This window comes from Bombus vosnesenskii, unplaced genomic scaffold, assembly GCF_011952255.1.
Source record: "Bombus vosnesenskii isolate JDL3184/JDL3185 unplaced genomic scaffold, Bvos_JDL3184-5_v1.1 scf7180000013294, whole genome shotgun sequence".
NCBI lineage: Eukaryota > Metazoa > Arthropoda > Insecta > Hymenoptera > Apidae > Bombus > Bombus vosnesenskii.
In genome coordinates this window covers 1,194,513-1,214,386 of record NW_022882945.1, presented here as the reverse complement: position 1 = coordinate 1,214,386, position 19,874 = coordinate 1,194,513, and the positions used below count along the sequence as shown (strand labels likewise).

The following is a 19,874-nucleotide window of genomic DNA, read 5'->3' as shown; positions in this document are numbered from 1 at the left end:
CTGCTTGAAGTCAAACTAGTCAACTCCAGTTGACTAGTTATTTATAAGTTTCTCAATTTCCGTATCTGGATACGGGATTAAATATCTTGTAACTTCTATATACATTTTCAGACTGATTTCGAATTTCACTAGTGTAATAGAATATTTTATGTAACACATACACGTACGTACAAGTTTCGTGTGACAAGTGTTCAATTGCCTCCGTAAGTCACAGTAGGTACATTTACATTTATTTTCTATTAAATTGTTCTGAAACCATCAAAATTCACTGGAAAATTCTCCATAATTCGTTGAATTTCCAAATGCAAAGATAATCGAGTAAGATCAATTATCGAAAAAATATTCGATTAAGAGATGGACAAGTTACTTTTGAAAGAAAAAAATGTTGAAAATCGACGAAACGAATTGAATGGAGGGGAAAAGAAAGTGAAAAGTGCTCGTTGGCCATCGAAACCGGGTTGAAAATGGCGATGGATTGGCGAACGGCATGACTGGATCTGATGATTTCTCGCAGAGGGGTGTACCCAGTGGTTGTTGCCGTCCAGGACGACTGGTGGACGTCGAGGGAGATCCTCTAGGAGTAACAGGACCTCTTCTGCCGCGGGATAACCAGGAATATAGATCGCCCAGCGAGGACAGCGGTCTCGGGGCCGACATGCCCAGGACCAGGTCAAGAAGATTCCAATAAAACGAGAATCTTTTGACATTTTTCAACGATACCCTTGAATCTTTCTTGATTTTCTAGAAGATCCTCCACTCTAGATCTAAATATCTCTTATTCTTCTCAATTTGTTCTTTTTATCTTTGAAAATTCGAAGGAAATTTGTTAAAAACATTGTAAATTGATAATTGCTTCATAATAATGCGGAAGAATATTTACTTACCTAAAATGAAAATAAATTAGCGACGAGAAAAAGTTGCATCGAAAATAAATTGGATAAAATCTATAGTGGATCGAAGTTGAAGAAAATTTAAGTTTAGATTTCTCGTCCAGAGTAATCGGCAAGTTTGCAATTAAACTTGAAGTAACTCAGTATCGAATACCGCGGTGATTGGTTCGAATCGTTTCGTTGCGTGCATATTGCGAACCGATTTCTCGAATGTGGGACTGTAGTAATAATCCAGTTCGAGTAATAATACAAACCAATTTTTCAAACTGTTCGTGACCTAAGTATCGCTAAGCCTGAAATTACACTGGCCCTCGAACATAATTAATTCTTCGAGAGAAAAACAGTATTAACCCCACGTAGTTCCAAGAATAATAGAAAACCTCATACATTTCAAAAATAATTTCCCGCAAATTTCTATCGCAAAGAGTTCTCTGACATAGACCTGAAAACAAACGCATTTTACTCTCACTATTAGCCCTTTCGTTAGGATTAGCAGATCTCCAACCCTTTGTCTTCCCTATAAGTCACAGCCTTAATCGCTAACCAAACACCCTAACCCAATTTCAAGCTCAACTTCCACCCAAAAAGAAGAACCTGCGATCGATAATCGATCGTTCTCTCACGGTTTGAAATCCAACTTCCAAACCAAGAAAAAAAAAGAAGAAAGAAGATAAAATAAAAGAAATGAAAAAGATATGAGAGGGAGGGTGCGATTCCCAGTAAACAGGGATAGCTGTAATGGCGTTTCTATGTCGGATGTACGAGATACATCGATATTTCATTTCCTACCAGGCTCGATCTGGCTTTAGTACGTATCCCGCATTCAGCCACCCCCTTCGACGCCACCTGACTGGTAGCAGGTATGTACAAGGATAAGCAGACACGAGGATCGAAGAAGGGGGAGGGTAAATAGCGGCCAATACAGTGGTGTGCAAAAGTTTTTAGCCAGATAGACCTTAAGGTAGGATTACTTAAGTCAGGAGGATAATTGAATCAAGCTAAGTAATTTGCCTTGTAATTCACCACATTTCGTTCTGAACAATTTTTAAGCGATCTATACTTGGAAACAAACTGCTTAACTTGTTATTAATGGCGCGATAAACAATAAAGTATAGGCGTACTTACATTGGCAGCTTAATGGTTATAGCTTTACCTGTGTAATCTTCATATGAAATTACACAAACGTTCAATGATCTATTAATTAATTACTAATTTACATGCTAATCCAAGTATATTAAATTTCGTATAAGTATATTAAATTATGGACAGTAGCACTTTCATGGAACTGAAAAAGTTGGCCAAAAAATTGATACTTTAAAAATGAAATGCTAGATGAAAGAAAGTGCTTAATTGGTAAATAATGATTGGTAAATAAGGGTATGTGCAAATACTTTTTGTAGCCACTGTACGTGTGTGTTGTTTCTGTATCTTTGCGTGGGCGCTGGTTGAACACGTGTGGATATGTACAGGGTGTATCGGTGGTCAGCTCTGTGAATCGTTCGATTAATTCGCCGGAGCCCTCGACGGGATTTTATGTACGGTCAAGGGAGCACGTCGTAAGTGGAGATCGATGGGACGGGGTGTTGCTTTTTCTAAAAAAAGATACTAGCTTTTTACGTCCTGCTCTTGGAGATAGAATGTTGGCTCGATTTGATTTCGATGAAAACATTTGCGAAGGTGATCGATCGACTTTTTGAAGGTAGACTGAAATATTTTAATAGAGGAATGGTGGGATTGAAGTTGAATTTTAATAGAAAGTGAGACTGAAAATAGCATGTAAATGAAAATTTTCTTTCATTTACCTGGCAATATTAATTCAAGGTAACTTTTAAATATTTATATTTGTCGAGCATGAAGATAGAAAAAGAATCCTGCTACGTCTATTCAATTTCCTTAATTTTATGAGTCAATCCCAATGTTTCAACAAAAAATAGACTCATAGTAGTCCCAAGAAGATTTTATCATAAAATTAAAACGAGGGAGCATTCATATCAATAATAACCTTTACATATTCTCTTTACAAATTTAAAAATTTTTTAACAGTTGAAGAAGAAAATTGAATTGGAAATAAATCAAAGATCGCAACAGGGTTAAAAAAGTTTTGTCACTTGTCAGAACGAAGATAATATAACATAATACGTTATGTAAAAATGGAGCCAGATTATGCAAAAATAAATTGACATAAAAGTATATAAATTGATACATAAAGTATAGAGATTGATACAAATTTAAAGACCGTAACAAGTTTAAAAAAGAAATACTTCAGGGAGGAAATATACCACCTATAAAGGTTCCATCTTGTGGAAAATTTCTCTGGTCCCGTGCCAGTTTCTCTAACGTGTTCGAGGGAATGGTCAGGTCGATTAATTCGGTGCACACCCTGTACGTGAATCGTAGCACAAAGTGATGGATAGACTAGGGACGTTCCGTGTGTACATATACGTGTCTTTCTACGGAATTGGGCGTAAGTAAATTCCGTTGAATCGATATCTCTCGCCGGTATGGCACGAGGGAAATGTACATATAAAGCGTTCCATGACCGTGTGAATCGAAAACAGAGGGAAAAATAGGATTTGCATATCTCACCGGAGTGATATTGGTTTTCAGTGGTATCCGATTATTGCTCGTGGCATCAGGCGATGAATGTTCTCGCTTCTACCAGAATGTTTTAACGAGATTTCAATCTTACTGTTTGGTCGATCCTTTGTCCTTATAGCGTTCATTTCGTTTATATTTCATTACGAACCTGTATTTACATTGACAGTGATTGAAAACGCGTGAATTATTTCGATCTTATATCCAATTTGTTCATAATCTGTTTCGGTAAATGTTGATCTTTGTTTAAGAAGCGCGTTTGTATCGATCCTCGTGCTGACTTTACTCGAATTTAATTTGGCATATGATAGTTTAATATTCCTTATTTATTTGATATGACTTTAATTAACCCTTTGTACGTGGAAGACATTATGATATTTGTTCATCATCTTGACAATTAAAAATATAATGGTATTTATAAAGAAGGATTTGTGATGACCTATTTTCGATTCGTTTACATTTCGTTTTCAACTTTCGTTTATACATCAAGAGATTTTAAAAACGTGTAAGTCGTTCAAGGAAAAATCATCCTTCTAACGTTAAATATTACCGATCATTTCTCTAAATTAATTAATATGTTATTTAATTAATAATCGATAATTGGTGAAGCGTAATCTGAGTAAATTAATACATCATTTGGTTAGCAATCCATAATCAAGCACGTTATCCGCTAGGAATAAAGAATTTTTCGGTCGTAAAATTGATGATATTATTAATCGGTTGGTGGTTTAAGGGTTAACAGAGAAAATAACATAAATTACGGTATACCGCGACGCATTACCGAAGCGATTCTCAAAATCCTTGTACCGCAGTCCGATAATGGAGCTGATGCGGCAGTAGCGTACACATGTACGTATTGATATGGCCCTTGAAAATTTCGTTCTATGGTCGGCCAAAGGTCTAACACTAGGTCGTATCCCGGGTAACAGAATGAAACAAATGAGCTTCGAGAGAGTTAGCAGTACCGTAATAGCTACGCGAACGAAACGTTCGTGGGGAAAAAGTGTCTGTGTCCATGCCAGGGGCAGAGTTCTGTCTTTCTTCGTTCCACTTTCTCAACGTCAAAAACAAATAAGTAGCGAAAGATTTAGTGAAAGAATTTTGCATCAGAAATCTTTTTACGTGACCAGTGTCATGAATAATCTTCGGATAAATAATATCAATTTCAAGTGGTACATTTTAAAGTGAACTCTAAATCAATTTTCTACAGATGATATTTATGGAAGTTTTTTAATCGAATACGTATCTATCTATCTCAAATATTACCAGAATAGTTTGAAAAATTAATTCTTTAGAAGTATACAGACGCTTGATGTAATTCGATCAAATTTGCGCCTTTATTATATTAACTCTTTACTTCCTGCCATGGCTGGAGCCAAGTGATCTGCTAAATTTAATCTGAAGCAAGAAATGTACTTGACTGCATCAGTCAAGTTCTACGTTTAATAATTAAATGACTTCATACAATCTATATAAATGTTTAGAACGTAGCTGGGAACAAATATTTAAAAAGTTCTAAGATTCTATCATTGAGCACACTCGAAACCAGCTTAGCTCCGATGTCTGCAGAAACAATTTTCATTCATCTTCAGTTGTTCGCTCTTTTATCGCTGTCATTGTATTCGCGTGATGATTAAGTGGTATCTAAATATTTGTAGACGATTGTATAATTTACAAAAAATTCTAAAAATTGGTCTTTGATGTTTAATACCATCCTGATTAACCATTAGCGTGATATCGATCGATCGGTAGCACCTGGAGCTGTTGAAAGTTCGACGAAGGACGAGCCAGCAAACGGAAATAGATTTGGCATGCGATATCCACGGGAGGGTTCGTTGGTGGTCGACTACTGTGCGATACTCATTAAATAATCGATAGCACACATATAAATAAACCGCATTGCTGTCGTCGCTCATATGTGCTCCATTCTTCTGTCTAACTTCACCGGGTGAGAATAGAAAGTTCTATTTTCGTTCCGATCGAAACGGTCTCGTGGCACGATATCCAGAAGTTTCGAGTCGTCTGTAAGATTATCAATCGCAGAATTATCAGTCGTCACGAACGTAGACTTTGTCTTGCTAGAACGATAATCACGAATTTTAACCGAAGAATAAGTACAAGATCGTGTAAACTTAAATTCAGATTGTACTTGTCTTTACTACTTACTCTCACATTCGATAAATCGATTTACTTTGATAAAATAACCGACGAATCGTTTCATATATTCAATTGGCACGTGGCCGATGGGTGATCACTATAGACTAAAAGAGAAACTTTCAAGAAAAAGTAAAAAGATCAAAATCAGAAAATGAGAAAAGAGAATTTCATGTAAGAAACGAGGTTAAACGGAAGATAATATTTATATAAAATAAAATTAAGTAGATGCTTCAAGTAATGGAGGAAACAGAATGCAATTGCACGATCCGTAGATCTAGAAAGGGAAAATTGATTGAGAGACAGTGGAAGTCTCGACAGGGTGGGTGGTCTCAAATCGCAATTTTGGCCATTACAGAGTGGGCTGTAGAAGGACGCAGCAGCACCAAGTGACGACCTCCGATCTCGCCCTCTCCAACGACGACGAGTGCGACAACCAGGTACAGAAAATTGTTCGAGAAAAAGCAATATCGTCGGTGCTCGGCCCTCTTAGACGAAGCGTTTGTCCATTCCAGAGAATGTTCCCGATCGCTGTCGATGAACGCGATAAAAGGGATGTTTGTCGGTTTCTTTTGCAGGACTACGAGGACGAGCTGGAGAACGGACGTGGACGAAGGCACAGCTCGCCTGGTGGATCACGAGGCAACCCTAGGGATTACGGCCATCATCATCTTCATCCGGATAATTTGGTGAGTCGATAGTTTACCTTAATCCCGCGGGACCATCTCTGTGACGGTTACACCCTTGTTTCTTCGCGAATTACTCGTTCACGCTCGTACTCATTTCCTGTTGGGATTAAACTTTGTCGAGGCTGTTTTCTCGCGAGAGAACAGCAATTACCTGGAAACGGTATAGCGTATAAAGAATCTTTTAATGTACTTGTACATAACATTCGTGAGCGAGAAGTATTTACACGATACGATGCTTCCCTGGCTAAATCTTGATATCTAATGTTCGTTTATCCGATTAACGTACAAAATGATGGTAGACGAGCTTTACACGATACGAAGATCGTTTGGAAGTTGTTCAGTTATGCAACGCGAGTAGAAGACAGTAATTAATTAGTTTTAATAATTGGAAGGAATATAGAGGATGTAATAAACATCAAATGATGGTGTAAGGTAAATTGTAGAAACTCTTCCGGGTACGATACATTAAGTAATAATTAATACATTAAATAATATACGAGCACAAAACGGATACTTGGGAAACACAACAGATACTGATGGTTTAACACAGATACATTAATAAATTGTAGAGACTGATTGAGGAACATTCCAATTAACGTGAGTTTTCCTCTGGAAATTATTATATCAGAAAATACCAAGAAACGTCTGAATATGTATTATGAGTGTCGGGTATGAATGAAATTTCATCGCGCTCATTCTGATCTTTTGTTCTCTAAGATAAGAAATATTTCCCTCGGAATTAATATGTTTCTACGTTTAGTAATTTCGTTGGTAGAATATGTACGTGTATATCAGACGTATTAACAATGTTAATACTATTCAGTAACCATACAGAATTCGTCCAAATAGCGAGAGTAGACTTGCAGGGTTATGAATTGCCTTGTGGTATTATGGCGGAATTGTCTTGCGCTAATGGCTGACAGTATTTTGCCTGTGATAATGTCAAGAAAAGGAGGGTACAGGATGCACATGCGATGCGCATGAGAGCAGAACAAATGGATAATTGAGACAGCGGTGAAATTTCTCGCGCGAGTATTCAAAGCTAATGATCGACGGTTTTAATAAAAACAATAGAGAAGTCCGAAACAGATGTAACTCGATAATATACATACACAAATATATCTCAGGAAATTCCAGAGCAATGTTCTGATTAGATATGTTTCATACTTTTTAAATTTTTCACTCGGTTTTCTCTACATAAAATAGTAGATATTTCTTAAAATAAGAAACTTTACTTTTTAATCTTTTAACTCTTTATATTTATATTTTACATGAAATAATAAATGAAAATAATAATTTGCTACTCGGATATCTATCTTCAAATTAATCAAATTAATCGCGTAAATTATAAACTCAGCCCTTACAATAATTGTATCGATCGCGTCTAGACGTGTAGCTACAACTGAAATTTAATATTTTCAATTGACGCTGCGAATTCCTTCGTCGAACTAAATTTCATTACCGATCGTATGGCGTCGATTAACAGAAGTCAATGAACTATGGCATTTATATGAACAAGAAACCGTTAACTCGATTGTCGTCGTGCAAGAATCGACCAATTAAGGAACTGCTACGTGTAACGAGCCACCCTAATTAGTCATCAGGTCGTGGCTGCATCGAAACACAACCCGCGTACCTCGATTAGAAGCGTTTAGTTCCACTCTCGTCCTATATACCGTCTACACCGCTCACATCGCTTAAAAGCGTCTGTAATAAAGAAAATTGTTTCTTTACAAATAAGCAGCAATAGATAATTTACACCAACCTTAACATAAAATGTATCATCGATTTATCATAAACAATCAACCTATTAATCATAGATTGTTAAACGAACGTTGAAAATTAAAAATGAAATGCACAGTGACTCGATGGTTTGCCTCATCGTGTAACATAATAACAATTTACATTACGATCCTTTCGAAAGTTATATGATGTTTTTCGGCAACGTCATCTTGCTATTCTGGCTTTTTGCTCTCTGCCAATTTGACATTTCGCGAGACGAAACGATAAATCCATGGAGTGGAAGAGTCGTCTCACGTATCGACCGGTCTAGCAGGCTCGTAAACTGCCTCAGGTACTAGGTAAATTAAATCGAACTTACTATTTGCTTTCGACTAAGCAGAGGATCGACGCCTACCAATCTATCCATTCATCTTGGAATGCTCTTAACGACACAATTTTTATTTTCACACGAAAGCATAAAGATGCTAATCTTCTTAAACCTACCAACATGACTCGATATTTTAAGCCTTTCCTTATCTTTTTCTTACTTTTAATCATTTCACCACAATACCATGATTATATTATATTACCTTATAACAGCTTGATCTCACGATTGCTTATTATATTACTTTTATAGTCCTTTCAATACGATATCGAGATTATATATGTACTAACTAGTTTATTACTTTATGTTTTACTCGTATACCCAATGGCTTAGTATTTTAATATCTTAACCATGAGCGTTTACTACTTTAATACCTTAACCCATAACCGATATCTTAACTTACTTCTTTTTTATAGTTATTTCCTTAAAAATACCTTTTATCGTATACGTATCGTATACTGAACAATTCCTCGCTACTTTAATACCCTAACTGTGATTGCTTACTATACTACTCTAATCAGTAGAATAGCCTGACCAATTTACTTTTACAATCGTCTCTTCACAATACCTTAATTACATATATACCAACCGTTTACCAACTGCAATTTGCTTAAAAGAAAAAATCTGAAGCAAACTGAAATCCATTAACATCGTCTTATTACTCTCTCGATCTTATCTCATTTTTCGCGTGGTCAATACAAAATCATACGTTCATGGAGTCTGGTTACCATGCTGGACAGGTGATCCAACGCGATCGAGGGTATCTTCTCACGGGTCCATTTGGAAACAAGTTCGATTTATGGACGTTGATCACGCCAGGTCGATCGATGTTCACCATGGCCCGTATATCCGCTCGACGAGATCCCGTAGCCAGTCGAAGGAGGTGTTCCAAGTCTGAATTAATTATCCAGGCCCGATCGATCATGGTGTACAGATAGCATGGCCCGAACCAGCCGCGAAATGTCTCTATTTCGCGGCGGTTAACGTTGATGGACTTTTGCTGGCCTTGGGACGAGAGATCGTCGACCGAGCGCAAACGAGCTGCTTGATATCCTTGAAGAGGAGCCCGAGATCGAGAAAAGAATCTCTTTTTTACCTTTACGACGCAACGAAGTCGTAAATGTGTCATTTAAATACTTCTTTTAATACTTTATCGCCGATGTAGCTATTTTCTTTTTTCATATTTTTTTCATCTTTATCGTTTATTTACCAGCAGTATGTATTGACAATTATAGTTTAATTAATGTACTTTTTAATTTAGTTTTTATTCGATTCCTTAGTTTAATTAAATTCTAGTCTTTTTAAGGGGGAAATGGCGCAAGAGAATGAAATAATCGACACGTACTTTACGGTTTCAACAGGTTTTTATCTTTCAGTCTCTTTTTAACATTGAAAGAAGAAACAAACGTCGCGTGCATAAATTACAAAAGGTTCGAAGGAAGCATGGTTTTGATATGGAAATCGTAACAGAAAGCGACTACTGGCAAACTGTACATAGCCTCGCCGAATGTAGTTTCACAGAGAACAAATATGATTCCTAATACTGACTCGTATTCACACACGTTTCAGACGATAGACCACACGCAATAGAACGCTAGTTATTCGCACATTACCGTCTCCTAACAATATAAATGAGTAGTTTCATTCAATGCTCCTATTCAAGTTTGAATTCTTTATATCGGTCCTTCTATCTGCTTGTAAAAACACGAATTTGCATGAGCGTTCGCTCTGAAAATTATTTCCAAGCTTACGAATATTTCTATTAAATTCTCATTGAAAAATCCGAGCAACCACCGTTCTATTACACTGTCATCCACATTCACGTTTCGACAATATTCAGCATCCACCTTCACAGACGTACCAAACGCTCCGTTTCCCCCATTCGCGACTTTTCTCGAGCACAGTTCATCATCATCACTCGGCGAAATCCGGAAGTCCGACAACATTCATCCTCGAGCGTCGAGTTCTATTGTCCTTTTCGCAAGAATGGCTTTGCCGCGAGTCTGGAACGGAACATGTCACGAAATAACACGAAACAACGATTCGTCCTCTGGTTATGGCGGAAGAAAGTGGACAGGCGACAAAGCGACGGCCTGGTACAGAATCTTATACAACGATGACTCTCGAACTCGAATGTGTTTTGCTCGATCAATTCTTGCTGGTCCCTTATCGATGATCGGCCAGTCAAAGCTTGTCTTGGAGAGCCTGTCGTAACTCTTCTGTGGCCTTAGCCACGTCCTGGGTCTGCCGCGAGAGCACTTCCGGTCGCACGTGCTGTACCGTGGAATTCGACCGTCTCACCGAGTTCCCGCTACCGAATTTCGGCCGTGGAATTCGTACGCGCTGCACGTCGCTCAACCAGGATTCCATGATCTCTTTTTCTTAGTCCCTGTGGCTTTTTTAGATTCTCTGAAACAAATGCAGACAGTTTTTGCTGATCAAGTTGCAATTGTACAGTTTGCGTGGTGAACGATTTAGGTCCTTGTTCGTTAGTTATCCGAGTATTAGGACACTTATGAAAAGTTAAGCCATTAAGGATCAGGTAATAGGTAAATTTGTTATAATCTTTCAAATATTTGAATTTTTATTAATTTAATTGAGGATCTAGGATAACGACAAAAAGAATGTCGAGCGAATTTTTCGGATTTCATTTCTTAGATACGAATTTAAAAAGCAGAATTCGATAATGTAAATTGATCGATAGAAGATTGCAAATTAAACGTTGCGTTAACGCAACGTTGGTCCTTAATGGATTAAGTAAATCCAAAAATCATTAGGAAATTATCAAAACCACAGTGATAAGTACGATTAATAGACACGTGCTCCCTTTTCATTCTTTGCTCATCACAATTAATCATTTTCCATTTCAATTCCTTAATCGTCATAGCATTTGGTATATCGTGAAAGTTTATTTACTCCTTTCGGTTATTTTTTTTTATTTTGATTAGAATGTAAAGGATGTGAATGCATTTAGAGAAATCTATAAATAGTTTATTAACATCACGTGTCTAATTTGGATACTTAGTCAGATTTTCGCGAGGAGAAAGTCTTGGAACATTTAACATCTGTGTCATGTGATTTTTATCTCAAACGAGGGAAATGTACGCTAGTGTATTAACACCGTGCTCCAAAAAAGATCATCCATTAATGATGGAATTTCTTTAGTGAAAGTACCAAGCTAATTGATGTTGCCAGTCATTAAAGTGTTGATATTTACCGAACAGAATTTTCAAAGACTTCGTGATGCTAATGAAAATGTCGTGCTGCTAAATAACCTGATTCGTTTCGACGTCAAATTTGTACGGTGATTTCCTGAGAACCGCGTGAAAATGACTCGTGACATTTTCTGCCGCGGTGGCATCACAGTCCAACGCGATAAAAAGCAAACGAGAACATCGTGGTCATTGCCAGTCGAGGGCAATGGGTCATGCAAGCTACGTGACAAAGAAAAGAAGAATGTCACTGGGCCACGCCGGCTGGACACTCCACCGGCATGATCTGAATCGTAATCAGACACAGAAAACGAAGCATCCTATGCCATTCATTCGTTATTAACTAACTTCGTCAATTTTTTCATAATGATCCACATACGTTCTTCAACCTTATGTCTCTAACTTTTATTATGTTGATTAGAATTTTTCTATCTATCGAAGAATCTCAATTTCACAGTCAAATATATTTTTCTTGAAAGCATCGTCTTAAGAACAGACAGATCGAAAGGAATATCAAAGGAAGTTACAGAATTTTCACAGAATACGTCTTAATCCAATTTTCTCCTCACAAAGAATAATAGCAAATTAGTGAACAACCAATCATATAATCATCGCAAGAAATTAAACAATTTCGCGAGAAAGATCGATCTTTTATATTTCTCCTGTATTCGTACACTTCCGTGGATGAAATTTAATTTGGTGAAGCGACGAACCTCAAGGAGAGGGTCACACGCAATTAACTATTCCCCGAGATTAAAGCTTGGAAGAAGGAGCAGGTCGCATTCGTGTTCGTGGAACGAACCGATCCACGCGAGTTTTACGATCTTGTTTATCCCGGATCTCTCAAGGATCAGCGGTCGGAGCGAAGGAACGCGAATTATACGTCGATATTATCGTGGCTTTGGGCCACGGGAAGCTCGGGATTTCTAGATCCTGTCGCGGAAATGACAATTTTAATGTAATATTCCCGCGGAATCGGCGCACGATCGTAAAAGTGGATCCTCGAGGGGTGAAACGACAAATGTCGTAACGTCGAGACCGCTATATAACGTTGCAGCATTATTCGGCTTTAAACGTCCGTATTTATATAGCTTAGTGATTTTGTGAGATATCAGTGAATCTTGCGAAATCATTTGTACGTTTTGTAAACGGTAAAAGAAGTTTAAAGTGCCGCCTCGTAAAACTGAAAAACGAATTCTACAAGACACCTGATGAAATGAGGAGAATTTTAATTTCGTTTTTATATCTTTGAATGAGCTCGATTCATTCGATATTTAAAACTGTTTATGCGTGATAAAGTAGCGAAGAATTCAGGATGAAGAATTTAGAGAATAATTATTCTTTTATTGGCAACAGTTCTTGCAATTACCGGACTAGATGTTAATACTACGTTTTCCCTGCATCTTTTGCTCTATAAATTCTAATAATTATAATATAGTAGCATTAAAGATGTACAATTTATGATACTACTTTTGGCCGTTTGCCTCAACTCTCGTTCATACTACTCTGTAAATTAATGGTAATAAAACTACTACGACTTGGAAACCAAAGAACGGAACACTATATGCATAGCAGTGCACGCAATTCAACGACCCCGAATTTGGCACGCAACAAAATGGACCATAAAACTGGAAGAAGTCTTTCTCCTTAATTTTGTTTTTACATTTCTTAAACTTAATTATACCATCGATTTATTCGGTACTTCAAGTACGACTGAATGGCAATGCAACGAGTTAATAAATATTCACGGTTAATTTGTTCTCCTTCGACTTCAAAACCAAGGGACGAAACGTCGAATGGTGCTTACGGTGCACGCAATTCGACCCTGGATTCGGCTCGAATTTCACGGTGGCAGTTTCGTTAAACGGTGAAAGGAACATTTCGAGGGACGATAGGAAACGATCAAACCGGTTAAAAATATGAATTCCCACACTGACTGCTCGGATACCGTATAGAATAAACAGTTAGATGTTGTCGACGGGGCAACCTTGCTGAACCGGCCAGAGACGTTACCGAGGTCTCCTGCAACTTTTCGATCATCGAATATCGCAATTTGAGAATATTCCAGTTTTGCAGAATTTTTTAACGAAATTTCATTGGTAACCTACTTAAAAAATTTTTTACTGTTAAGACAAAAAAATTGTGTTGGGAACTTATATGTTTTTTAATTTATTCGAGAATGTCCAATATACGTTTATGGTGAGAAGAAAAAATTGTTTGAAATATCAGGAAAGACAAGAATGAGTTCCATCATCGATATTTGACACGCGGAATGATTGTTTTAACTGGTACAATCACCGGTTATAAATCATTACAAACACTTTCTATACACACCACTTTTTGTATCCACTATCATGCACATTGCGACGGTTGCACAATAATAAAACATCGACGCTGAAAGTAAAAGTTTCTCGAACACATTTGCGGACTTTCTTGTCGCTTTCGAACTCGTGGGTCTACGATCTAACGAACTTCGATGTCATTTCTTAATCATTAACGCACGACGAGACAGCATAGCCAATTACATATTCAGCCTCGAATGAATCAATCCTAGAAATGAAGAACCGCAGAAAGAAACAGGCAATCGAGTTAATACTGGATCTACCAACAATTTAAATTATTTTCGTTCTTCTAGCAAAGACCTGATGAAAATTAACAGAGACGATCAGGCTATCTTAATAGAAGTCAATTAATCTTGCTAAACAATACATATACATATTTTTACTAGTATTAGCAAAAGCAATAAATCTGCGTCTTGTCATTTTGATGAATCTCTTTCTGACTTTGTAATTTTCAAGTTGAAACACGTTAAATATTGGAAACTTTATAAAAATAAATAGGTACATGTCCAGGTCTCACTAACAATAACAAATAATAAAGTACTTAAATTATCTAAAGCATCAAAGTTATCAATAATATTTATATACTTATGGACATTACTCTCGTCAAAAGAATATTAGCATACCTGTAGCAATTGCAAGAACAATAAACCTAAAAGCCCGTCATTTAATTAAAATACGTCAAGTATTAGAAACTCCACTCTTGCGACAACCTTTTAAACGCGCAACTGTACAAAGTAATAGAAATCGTTATGTACACTAAAGAAGAGTGTGAAAACGTGTTGAAAGTAACGAATACCGAGAATTCCAACGTTACTTGGAATATCTTTTTCTTCTCTGCTCGTCCATTTTCCAACATCAACCCACGGAGAGATATGTAGAAATTGCAGAGCGCGACCGGAAACTCGTTTTAATCGCGTTAAAGACGGCGACAGATACGATGTACGTTATCGCGGTCTCCATTCTCCAACTTCTGCGTGTTTCGTTATTGTTCTAGCGAGCAAGTGCAATCGCGACCTCGTCGATTTCGCAACGATCCGCACTCGAGAGCCGCCGGTTTTTGTTGTCCCGCGTTTCTCCCGCCGTTTTTTCGCGCTCGCGTTACCTTGAGCGACACCGAACGAAACCGTAGAAAAAGATCGAGAGACCGGATCGGTGTTATACTGGCAGATCCGTATTTTTCGATGGTGAGCGCAATTAAATTGAAATTATCAATCCATTTCGTACAAATCTCGGACCATCTATCCAGATGTCTGACCCATGCACGCTATTGTTGCATTGTTGCAACGATTATTTCGGATTTTTCTCTCAGCTTTCCAATATATCGTGTAATCCACTAGTTGCAGCGTCGATAAAATTTATCGCAAGTATGATAGTAATGTGTGTTCTTACACGTGTAATGTTTTAAAACCTTTCTTGGATATTAATAAAATGAAAGAGATTGAAATGTAACGTGGATGCCATTATTTGAGAAATAATAAAGAAATAAAAAGTACATAAAAAAATAGATTTTCTTCAAATTCTTAACTGTTGCTTCTTAACTTTTTGGACAAACTAATATTTTCTTACTCGACAAACTCTTTCTTCTCAGATTTTTAAATTGGACTACGAGCTGGATTAAGAAGGTTCTTCTAAAATGATATTTAAATAATAAATGTATGTATATAGTGGTACAATATATTATTGTCTAATTTTCACGAAGTAATTTAGTATTATAGTTTGGCGATTCCATAAAATGATAAAGTGTTATTTCCAACTAATAATTCATCACTAATTAATGTAATTGGTATACCTCGTTCAAAATGACCGCATAACGATATGTATAGATATATTATTATTATATATTGATAGAGCTACAACGCTCCATTTGAATTTAACCCATTTTGATTTGGTCAGCAGCTTCGACTGATAATCAAACATTTGCATTCGAAGTTACGATAACAGACTAACGTTTAAATAAGAGAAATGGAAATAAAAGTAATAGACAAACTAGTCGTTGCACGTGCACCTGCACGCGCATAATGCACGCACCTGGAACGATTGCGAGCGGCTTAATGATTTCTCCATGGCTGCGTCGAGATTTCATCAGGCAGACCGTGGTTTCTTAATCGAAGCGCCGCAAACCCAGATCGCGTGTTTTTTTTTTTTTGGCAGTAGAAAGAAGTCATCGATAGGCTTGAAAAAACCAACGAGAACGTTGCTGGCGCCCGTTTAGATAGAGAAAGAGTTTCAGATAAGATAATCGATGCATTTTTGCAGTGGATAATCATTCTACTTGATCTTCGACAGCTTTTATCTGGTTATTTATTTAACGATAGTTTAGATAGAGAATGATTTGCAGATAAGATGAAAACAGCATTAAAGTATGTATATCTTCGAACCTAACAGCACGTTGCATTTCTTGTTTTCCTATTTTTAGTCAAAATGAAAAAATTACCGGAAGCGTACTTATTATACTTTTATCCTGTAATCTTGATATTATAATTGTGCTTCTCTGTGGATAATTTGTATACGTTAACGTACAATGTACGTTGTATATTATATGTATAATTATAGTATATAATATATATATCGTATATTATCATATGTATCGTATACTATATACTCTTTTATATATTCGAATATCCCATAAGTACGTAAAGATCCATTCATCGACCATCATTTTTCTGGTTTAGAAACGGACAGTTTGCCCAGTTTCCACATCCTCGTTCGAGAAATCGAAGAAATCTTTTTCCACTCCGGTGTTCACCAATTAAAACCGTCAGAGCAGGAGGAAAAATCGCGTCGAAAGTAGCCGAGCGATTCTTGCTGCGCAAAAGCGAACACACAACCGCATAGCGTTCCTCGTATGAAAAGAATCGATTTACCATGATCGCTGTGAAAGATGTATTAGCCACGCTAATTAACCATCGTTCGAAATTCTCGATGATCATCGACGCGTGTACGCGTTATGTAATCGATTGGTCGTCGATTCACAAGAACCGGACCGATGATAATGATCGTACCTACACGTTATCTCGTCGATTACGAGGCTTAAACAGATTTTCTTCATTTTTGTACACACATCACTTGCGTTTGGAGTAAAGCTTCGTTTTATTGGTTAGATATATTTCTCACGCGATATTTCCGATTAAGATATTTTTTATTTCCGGGAAAGTTTCGTCGAAGAAGGAGAGGTTGAGAAAATTGTATGAAAGGTGTGAAGATAAGAGGTTGAACATTCTTATGTTAAAATGTTCGAATGTTAATAAATATTTGTATATTAGGGAACTATTCAACTTTTCAACTTCTACAGATTCAGATTTACTTTTATTCCTAAAGATTTTTAAACCAATTCAAACCATTACAACAATTGTTGGGCAGAAATTAAAATGTCCCTCTTGCTTTATAAGACCATGTCACGCACATGGTACAAATTATTTTTACCACTCGACAGAAACAGACTGTATTTTGTAACAAGCTTAGACTTCTAGACTGACACAAGTTTAGTTTCCTTTAGACGTCTTTAAGATCTATGATCACACATAAATATCTTGTAAATATCTTGTATCAGACATAATGTTCTAACTGTCGATAACTAACAATCACTTGAATAACCAACTAATTAGGAACTGACTAGAAACTTAAACCGAGAGACTATTATCTATTACATTCTACGAATCAAAACTTCCAAAACTCTGAAGAAACTCACCTCAGAATCCCTCAGCCGATTTCTCAAGCTCAGCAAAGCCGTACTTCCTATGTCACGAACCAAATCCCAGAGATCCCGTCGTCTTTAAACTTCCAAACTCGCTCGAAATCGTCACGAATCGAAACTACGTCGTACTTACTCGCGATAGGCGATCGATCGATCGAAGAAAGGTGGAAGCAGCACGCGTCTCGACGGCGTTGCCTCGACTGATTCAAGAACCGAGCGTGAAGTGACGGTACACCAGGCCTGGGTTTACGTTTACCTGATTGTCCGCGGGCAACGACGAACGAAGAGGAACAGATTTTTCGTGCAGGCGAAACAGAGACAATCATAGGTGTTCGTACGGTGGGGACGTTGGACAGGTAACAGGTGAGAGAGGGGAAGGTAGAAGAATGGGTTTTACAACGTTGCCAGGTTGTCTGGCCAGGCTTCGAATACGGGTTACGTGTACGACGATGTGTGGAAGCGTCGATCTCGTCGAAGGAAGCACGAGGATGATGATAACACAGGAGCGGCGGCAAACAAAGGGGATGATGAGGTGGATGACTGCCACACCGCACGTTCATCGCGCATTTCGTTTCAAAACGGCTGCGTGGTGGCAAGAAAATTATAATTTTCGCGGTTTTATGTTACGTGTTTAGTTTTCGGTTCCTTACAGTTTCTGAATGTTTCTGAGGATTCTGAGATTTCTTAATTAGCATGTATTATATACATTGTATCTGTAAACATCGTTCAATACAATTGTTATGATTGACGTAAATGTTATTATATGTTGCTATGATAAATAATTAGTAACCTACTGATGTTTATGCAAATTCAAATTTTTACGAGCAATGCTAAAGGAAAGGAAGCCCATCGAAGATTTGCTTCTTCCGCTAAATGCATTATATGTATTACATATAACAATTAGTGCATTTCGGATTTTCTATATCTGTATATTATGTGCATTCCTATATCTTTTAATTTTCAATAAATTCATAAATATCTATAGTGCGATAATCAGTAAAAAATACCAAAGAAAGATAGAGTCAGTCTTTTATCTGAAAAAGAGTTTCGATGATCGCGATAGTAAGGAATCAGACAACTAATCATGTTATATCATGAAATACACTTGCTCGGATCTCTGGCAAAACGGTTTCGAAGGATCGAAAATTAGAATCGTTAATTAGAGTACAGGATACCGCGAATAAACACGAGTTTCAAATTGTCCTGTCTATTCTAACGATTCACCAAATTAGTCTTCTGTAGAAGGCTCCTTAATTGCTACTCAAAATCCGTAGAGAGCCATTAGAGCGGCTCTTCTCGCAATAAAAATTCGCTAATTAGGACAGGGCCAAGCGAAACGGTCTCTACCGCGAATCCTCTCCTCAATTAGCAAACAAACACTATGGAAAGAAATCCTAAGCCGTTTCTCCATCCTTCCGCGATAAACCTTTCTATGAATTCGGCCAAGCAAAACGACAACAATCCCAAAAATGAGTTCGTAGATAATTATAATAATACAGCTTTTTGCAGGAGGAAAAGTTCTTTACAATATTGCAATATCAGAGTTCTACTACATGCGTTCTTATCCTAGAAAAACCACTTCACGTATTATTCTATGAAACTTCGAGTCTCAGGGATTCCAATATTCCTTTCTCCGAATTTTTATCATAAAATATATAAGCTCTTTCTGTTCGACCGTTCGCGGAGAGACACTTTCGCGGTAGATCGCATCAACGAGAGTAGTAAATTCTCGTTACGATTAGGTAATCGATGCCACGGATTGGTCGATCCCCTATTTCGATTAGGATAATAGAGGTGGTTGACTGATTATAACACCGAAGTAGCAGGTTATAATATATACTTTATTCCAACAACTTTGTAGATATAAATAGCTACGCGTCATGGGTATAGACGTATTCTCAGAGACGTGTAAATAGTAAGTTACAACTGATGACTGATCAATGAACGAACAACCAGTCAAGACATTGACCGGTCAACGGATGAAAAACCAGTCAAGAAATGTTGACTGATCTAAGGCTGATAAACCAGTGAAGTTCGATGACGATGCTGTCACAGGGGAAAATTATTGCTGGGGTTGGTCGCTCCACCACCGGTCGTTTGCGGGTGGAAATGGCCGTTGAACATGAGAAAAACCCGACCTTCCTTTTCACCTGATTTTTTTTTTTTTTTTTTTTTACCTGATTGAACAATA

At 37.3% G+C, this 19,874-nt stretch overlaps 1 protein-coding gene and 1 long non-coding RNA gene across 8 annotated transcripts in view; one reads left to right on the top strand and one right to left on the bottom strand.

The window, feature by feature from the left end:
- The window catches only part of LOC117233001 (whirlin), a 105,864-nt gene that overhangs the window by 68,572 nt on the left and 17,418 nt on the right, over positions 1-19,874 (top strand). For 4 of the 7 annotated variants that reach the window (XM_033492834.1, XM_033492836.1, XM_033492837.1 and 1 more), the window contains 3 exons: positions 515-669; positions 5,998-6,079; positions 6,218-6,328. In XM_033492834.1, coding sequence (XP_033348725.1) covers positions 515-669; positions 5,998-6,079; positions 6,218-6,328 — 348 coding nt within the window. Of the gene's footprint in view, positions 1-514; positions 670-5,997; positions 6,329-19,874 lie in introns of all 7 variants that reach the window. The other 3 variants (XM_033492838.1, XM_033492839.1, XM_033492833.1) reach the window with 2 other exon arrangements.
- Positions 9,781-18,274, bottom strand: LOC117233007. The gene is made up of 2 exons (XR_004493246.1): positions 17,678-18,274; positions 9,781-10,844 (listed from the first exon to the last, which is right to left on the bottom strand). It is a non-coding gene; the product is annotated as an uncharacterized LOC117233007 (long non-coding RNA).